A 7793-nucleotide genomic window follows, 5' to 3' on the forward strand; every position below is an offset into this window, starting at 1 on the left:
TGGTCTCCAGCCCCCTGCAGCCTACCCCGCACCTGGCAATGAATCACATTGTTAATTAACATGGACTGGAATGGCCCAAGGTCCCCAGGTGAAGAAAAACACTCTCATCAGGAAGGATGGTCCAAGGGCTCAGAGATTCTCTCTTAGGAGCGGGTCAAAGGCCAAACCTGTTTTTTGGAATTTATGTGTGTGGACAATACAGGTTTTCTGAGTTAATTCTTTATAGTTCCTCTTACTGGGCAGAGCTGCCTGGTAAGGAATTTCAACATAACACCAGCTTCTGCTTTTGTTTGACCTTTGCCAAACCCTGGGCTCAGCCCACAGCACATTAAAACCAGCTGGGCAGCAGTTATACCATCCCGTGCCTGGTCTCCACTCCAGACTAATTTAAATCAGATTCTCTAGGGGTGGGGCCTGGTTATCAGCATTTTTAGATTGTATCCTGGGGATTTGGTATTGAAGCAAGTTTAAGAGTAACTGGGTACAGGCTCTGGGACCACCCCTGTGTGCGAGATGGAGATAAGTATATTGAGAAGGTACAGATAGAGCAGTTGAAGCTGTTTGGGGAGGTAGAGTATTCCTCCTGGCGGGTCAGAAAAGGACCATGCTATTCATGCTGGGTGTAGGAGGACCAGCAAGATTTAAGCCTTGGGGGGAGAAGGAGGTATAGGAACAGAGGAGCAAGTCAACACAACTAGCTAGAAGTTGGCATTATGAAAGGGAAAACAGGCTAGAAGGACACAGAGGCCAAATCCAAAGCGCTTAATGCCATTGGACTTGGCTTTGTGGCTAAGGGGCATCTGCTGAAGCTTTTTGCACAGGAGTCTGTCAGGCTCAGAGCTGCAGTTTAGAGAAACTAGTCCCTCAGCAAATGTTATTCATTTGTTCAGCAAATATTCATCCCATGCCTGCCATATACCAGGCCCTGCTACAGGCACTGAGGATACAGCAATGAACAACACAGTGCCTGCCATTGTGAAGCTGGTGGGGAGGGAGAGAGGCAGTCAACAAGTAAACAAATCAAAATATAATGTGTCAGATGACTCTCAGTGCCATGGAGGAAGACAAAACAGGGCAAGGGCATGGGGAGCGAGGGCAGGGATGCCTTCTACAATAGGATATGAGGAGACCTCTGTGATAAGGTGACATTTGAGAGGAAGTAGGTAAGGTAGATGTCTGGGGGAAGGACATTCCTGGAGAGGTAATAGCAAGTGCAGATATCCCAAGGTGGTTATAAGCCTGGTATCAGTGGGAATGGAGACACGGGGGCAGATTTTAGGACATTTATGGAAAATAAACAAGATTTATGATTAATTGGATGATAGGTAGATGATGTGGCTTGAGGCTGGTTTAAGGCAGGGATGCTTACCACTGGCTACACTTTAAAATCGTGAGGGGAGCATTTAATAATTCCAGTGTCTGTGCTCTATTATTTCATTTATGTGAAGTTCAAACAGACAAAACATCAAGAATGTACAAGAAACTGATCATTCAGTAACAGTGAGTGATTGTATTGTGACTGTAAATTGTATTGTCTAATACAATTTAAAAATGGGCAAAAAATGTGAATAGACACATCACAAAAGAAGATATACACATGGTCAGCAAGCACATGAAAAGATGCTCAACGTAACTAGTCAACAGAGAAATGCAAATTAAAACCACATTGAGATACCATTTTATTTTTATTTTATTTTGATTAATTTATTTATTTATGTTTTATTTATTTATTTATTTTGAGACAGAGTCTTGCTCTGTCACTCAGGTTGGAATGCAATGGCGCAATCTTGGCTCATTGCAACCTCAGCCAGGCTGGAGTGCAATGGCTCAATCTTGACTCACTGCAACCTCTGCCTCCCAGGTTCGAGTGATTCTCCTGCCTTAGCCTCCTGAGTAACGAGGATTACAGGCCTGTGTCACCACACCCAGCTAATTTTTGTATTTTTAGTAGAGATGGGGTTTCTCCATTTTGGCCAGGCTGGTCTCAAACTTCTGACCTCAGGTGATCCACCCACCTCAGCCTCCCAAAGTGTTGGGATTACAGGCATGAGCCACTGTGCCCTGCCTATTTATTTATTTATTTTTTAAGACAAGAGTTTTGCTCTTGTTGCCCAGGCTGGAGTGCAATGGCATGATCTCAGCTCACTGCAACCTCTGCCTCCTGGGTTCAAGCAATTCTCCTGACTCAACCTGCCAAGTAGCAGGGATTACAGGCACATGTCACCATGCCTGGCTAATTTTGTATTTTTAGTAGAGATGGGGTTTCATCATGTTGGTCAGGCTAGTCTCGAATTCCTGACCTCAGGTTATCCACCCACCTCGGCCGCCCAGAGTGATGGGATTACAGGCATGAGCCACCATGCCCGGCTGAGATACCATTTTACATACTAATGAGAAAGTCTAAAATTTAGACTGACCAGCCTAAATGCTGACAAGCATGGAGCAACTGGGACTCCCATTGCTAGTAAGAAAGTAAAATGGTACAACCACTCTGGCAAACAGTTTAGCAGTTTCTTATGAAGTTAAACATAAATTTACCATATAAGCCAGAATTTTCACTTCTACATATTTTGCCCAAGAGCAATAAAAACATACATTCACACAAATACCTTCTTATACATGAATGTTCATAACGGCTTTATTCATAATAGCCAAAACTGGAAACAGCTCAGATGTCCAATAACAGGTGAATGTATAATCAAATTCTTGTTTATTTAAACAATGTAATATTACTCAGTAATAAAAAGGAATGAGCTTATAATGCGTGCAATGACATTGATGAATCTCAAAAAGGTAGTGCTGGGCAAAAAAGAAGCCAGACACAAAAGGCTAACTACTGTATGATTCTAGTTACATGAAATTCCAGAAAAGGCAAAACTGTAGTGAACAAAACCAGACAAGAGTTTGCCTGGGATTGGGATTGGGATTGGCGGGAAATTGACTGCAAAAGGGCACAAAGGAGGATTCTGGGGTGATGAAAATATTCTTTCATGATGATGGAGGTGGTTTACACAAGTGAATATATTTGTCAAAACTCATTTGTACACATAAAATTGGTGTTTTTTTTTTTTTTTGGAGACAAGGTCTCACTGTTACTCTCAATGGAATATAGTGGCACAATCATGGCTCACTGCAGCCTCCACTTCCTGGGCTCAAGCGATCTTGCCACCTCAGCCTCCTAAGTAGCTGGGACTACAGGCATGCACCATCACAGCCAATTTTTTGTAGAGATGGGGTTTTGCCATGTTACCCAGGCTGGTCTCAAACTCCTGGTCTCAAGCAGTCCACTCACCTTGGCCTCCCAAAGTGCTGTGATTGCAGGGCATGAGCCAGTGCACCCAACCTGGTGGATTTTATTGTACATAAATTATTCTTTGATAGACTGACTAAAAAGAAACCAGACAGAATTAATCTTAGGTGGTAGCGGTCAGAATAATGGTTACCTTGGGGGATGATTCACTGGAAGGGGCACAAAGTAGCCTGCTCAGGGACTGTAAGTGCCCTGTACCTTGATCTGGGTGGTCACCACAGAGGTATATGTCTATGGAAAGATTCACTGAGCCGTATGGTCAGGATTTATGTACTTTATTGCATGTGAATTATACCTGAATTTAAAGAAAAAGAAGAAATGATGGCCAAACCCCGTTCCTAGAAACTGGGATTTAGTTGGTCTGGAAATGGTCCCAAGCATTGTTATTTAGGAGTTCCTAGGGGATTTTAATGTTCAACCAGAGTTGAGAGTCATTGATTTAAGGGACAGGCAAGAGTCAAGTGTTGAGTCTGAGTGATGGAGACTATTCTGATGCCATGTGCAATCTGGTGGCGTGTTCAGGAACTGGGGAGGATGCTCAGTTCAACCTTGGCTTTCTAGTGATCTGAGGTGAGGGTGGAGCTTCCAAGCTTCTGCGTGGACATACATGCAACGCGAAGCAGTAAACTCCAGGATTGGGGCTACAGACAGGGCGGACTGTGTGCTGAGTGCTCGGTGTGGAGTTTGCTTCAGCTCAGGCTTCTTTTCTGATGCCTAGGGCAGGATGGCAGCAGATGAAAGCTCACAGAACACTTTGCGGCTCCAGTTCAAGGCAATGCAGGAGATGCAGCACAAACGGTTACAGAAGCAGATGGAGAAAAAGAGGGAAAAAGAACTGAGCCTCAAAAGCAGAGCTGATGACCAAGAGGAGCCCTTGGAGGTTTCAGGTGGCCTCAGCCTTCTCCACGCAGGGGAGCCAAACTCAAAAAATAGCTTTGAGAAGAGGTAAATGCAAGTTTGAAATCTCTCAGGGGTGTGTGTGTGTGTGTGTGTACCACTGGAGCTATAGCAAAACTTGTAAAATGCAGCTAAAGTGATAAAAGGAAGCTTAGAGCCTTAATTATAGCTGCATTTAACAAGTTTTGATACAGCTTCTGTGGTCAATCCATTCTAAATGCTTTATAATACATATTATGATTTCTTCTTAACCCATAAATAATTTAGGAGTATAGGGTGTTTTTCTAGTTCCAAGCATATGATGAGTTTTGGGTTTTCTTGTTTTATTTCTATTTTTTATTATTGATTTCTAAAACAGTCACTTGCCATTTGAGAAAATAGTCTGTATAATGTTATTATTTAGAATTTGCTAAGATTCCCTTTATAGCCTACAATACTTTTTTTTAAGAGACAGAGTCTTGTACTGTCATCCGGGCTGGAATGCAGGATGATAGCTCACTGCAGCCTCAAGCTCCTGGGTTCAAGCAATCCTCCCACCTCAGCTTCTGGAGTCACTGGGATTACAGGTGTACACCACCATGCCTGGCTAATTTTCTTTTCTTTTCTTTTTAGAGACAGGGTCTTTCTTTGTTGCCTAGGCTAGTCACAGACTCCTGCCTTGGCTTCCCAAAGTGCTGGGATTAGAGGCATGAGCCACCACACCCAGCCCTGTAATATATTTTTATGCATGTTCCATGGATGCTTAAAAGAAATATGAATTATGAGTGGGTTTTTTTTTATAACTCCCTATTGAAGCCAGCTAATGAACAACATTGAAATCTTTCTTCTTTCACGTGTATGTGTCTGCCTCTGCGTGTCCGTCTGTCCACCTAGGCAGTGGAGGCCTGACCCCTGCCCACCAGGGCCTTTGCCTTGGAGGAGCATTAATTCTGCCTTTGCCTTGTAGGGTGCTTGAAGATGAGATTGAACACCTTCGAAATGAGCTCAGGGAAACAGTGGATGAGAACGGGCGATTGTATAAGCTGCTGAGGGAAAGGGACTTTGAAATCAAACACCTCAAAAAGAAAATAGAAGAGGACAGATTTGCCTTCACAGGTAGCTCCACCATTGTTGTGACAGTCCTTGCCCCGCAGTCCAGGGACTTCAGATAGGGCAGACAGCAGGTTCCAGAGAGCAGGTTCCCAAGAGAGTGCCAAGAGTCAGTTGTGGTCAAGCTTGTCCAGAGGAGTCCTGGAAGTTAGGGAGAGGGTAGAGGAAAAGAGTGGCCCCAGGGAGGCCAGCCTACCAGAAAATGGGAGCACAGGGAGCAATGAGGGATTTAAAAATGGGCCAGAAGGGCCAGCAGGCAAGCATCATAGGCAATGTTGGTGACCCAGCTGGGACTAATGACAAGGGTTCGCCATCATGCTCGCAGCATGTTCAGGGACTGGCAGGATCCTTTTCTCCTTGGTGCACTGGCTCACATGTTATGTTGTGAACATAAAAAGGCCCCAGCAGCCTGCAGTGAGCTATGATCACCCCCACTGCACTGAACCCTGGGCAGCAGAGTGAGATCCTGTCTTGAAAAAAAAAGAAAAAAAGCCCCAGTAGAGCCAGGTATGAACTCTACAGCACCTGCTGTTGCTGCTCCAGAAAGGTAGATGAGTCACCTGTTCTGGGAGGATATCATGGGACCCAACCACCAACAAGGTCTGGGCTGGGCCTTGGCCCTGTAAGTCTGGGCTAGACCTTAGCTGTTTTGGTGGAGACCTCATGGTGGCCCCATGAGTCTGGTGAGGACCTTGGCTTTGCAGGTCTGGGAATGACCTTTGATCCTGGTTGTGAGCTGGACATTGGCTCTGTGGTTATGAGTTTGACTTTCGCCCTGCTGATGTAGTGAGGACTTTGGACTTGATTGTCCTCTGTTATGTATATACCCATTGAGCAATTCCCAGATGGCTAATAAATAAGAAAGTATTATAGATGTCACCAATCACAGAGAGCAACAGGGCTGACTCAGCATCTACCAGACTATCCGTTCTTGCCTTTGAGAGTAAATGCGTTTGAGGATAGGTACGTTCATAGGACCAAAGCTCTGGTCAGTCAATGCTGAATTACAAAGCAAGGGGAATTTGGTATCCTAAAGACTCACGGTAGCCTAATGCACCTCCCTCCATTCTTTGACCTTTTCTGCCTGAAACAAAAAACACAAAGCCTGGCTAAGGAAGCCTACACTCAGCCTGGCTACAGATTCAGCTGTGGAAGGGGCCGCTTGCACTTTTGCAAGGCTGTAGAGAAGCTGATGGGCTCCAGGGGGAGCAGGAGATACATCTCCACCCAGCAGACCTGGGAAGCAGATCTGGGGTTACTCCCTCTTCCCCAGCCCCTCTCATTGTTAACTGTCTCTTGCAAGCTTTGCCAAAGCCCAGACTTGGTTGTGGTCTCATCTGACTGCCAGCCCTAAGTGTCCCTGAAAAGCACTTAAATCCAGTCTTCACTCTGAAGTCACCATTTCTGATTTCCATTCTCACGTTTTGGAGAGAAAATCTGACAAGCCCATTTATGTTTTTAATTTTTTTCTTTTTGAGACAGAGTCTTGCTCTGTTGCCCAGACTAGAGTGCAGTGGCACCATCTTGGCTCACCACAACCTCCACCTCCTGGGTTCAAGTGATTCTCCTGCCTCAGCATCCTGAGTAGCTGGGATTACAGGTGTGTGCCACCACACCCAGCTAATTTTTGTATTTTTAGTAGAGACAGGGTTTCACCATGTTGGCTAGGCTGGTCTCGAACTGCTGACCTTGTGATCTGCCCGCCTCGGCCTCCCAAAGTCCTGGGATTACAGGTGTGAGCCACCGCGACTGGCCTCCATTTATGTTTTTAAACTGTGCTGCAAGTGACAGGCTACTGAGAGTTGATAGATTGGTTTCTTTTGGCTGGATTTTTAGTGATTCCTTTGGGTTTTGTTTGCTTACTATATTTTTTGTACAATTTTTTAGTGATCTAATGATTACAAAATATATATTACCTTTTCATAGTCTACATAGAACTAATATTTTACCACTTCAAATTGAATGTAGAAACTTTACCACTATTCAGGTCCCTTTACCTCTCCCTTTCTATTGCAGTTTTTATATGTATTATATCTATATATATTGAAAATCCCACCAGTCAATGTTATACTTTTTGCTCAACTATTATACATATTTTAAAGAACCCAAAGGAAGAACTATTCTATTTAGCCAGATAGTTAGCATTTCTGTGTTTGCCCATCCACTGCCACCCCCATTTATCAAGGGGTTGCAGCTTCAACAGTAGAGCTTGCCTGGAGACAGGGTTGGGAAAGAACAGGAAAAAAAAATACCCGGAGGATTTTTTCCATTCTGTCTGAGCCCCACTTCCTGCTCTTTGGACTAGAAAGACCTTCTCTTGGACCTCTTTCTGATGGCCAGTTCCAGAATTTGTGCTGATTTGAGTCCTGGGAGGAAACATACTACTGGACCATTGTAATTCTAGGTCCGGTTTCCTTCCCCAATATGCTTGCTACCATTTATGTCCGGAACCCTCAGGTAGCTGCTTCACACATCCTATCCAGGGCTTTTGGTTGTA

At 44.5% G+C, this 7793-nt stretch overlaps 1 protein-coding gene across 2 annotated transcripts in view; it reads left to right on the forward strand.

Moving 5' to 3' along the window:
* CCDC13 (coiled-coil domain containing 13) overlaps positions 1–7793 on the forward strand; it is a 64835-nt gene that overhangs the window by 11021 nt on the left and 46021 nt on the right. For both annotated transcript variants that reach the window (XM_054552221.2, XM_002813873.6), the window contains exons 2-3: positions 4029–4255; positions 5154–5302. In XM_054552221.2, coding sequence (XP_054408196.1) covers positions 4035–4255; positions 5154–5302 — 370 coding nt within the window. In that variant the 5' untranslated portion in view covers positions 4029–4034. The remainder of the gene's footprint in view (positions 1–4028; positions 4256–5153; positions 5303–7793) is intronic.

This window comes from Pongo abelii, chromosome 2, assembly GCF_028885655.2.
Source record: "Pongo abelii isolate AG06213 chromosome 2, NHGRI_mPonAbe1-v2.0_pri, whole genome shotgun sequence".
NCBI lineage: Eukaryota > Metazoa > Chordata > Mammalia > Primates > Hominidae > Pongo > Pongo abelii.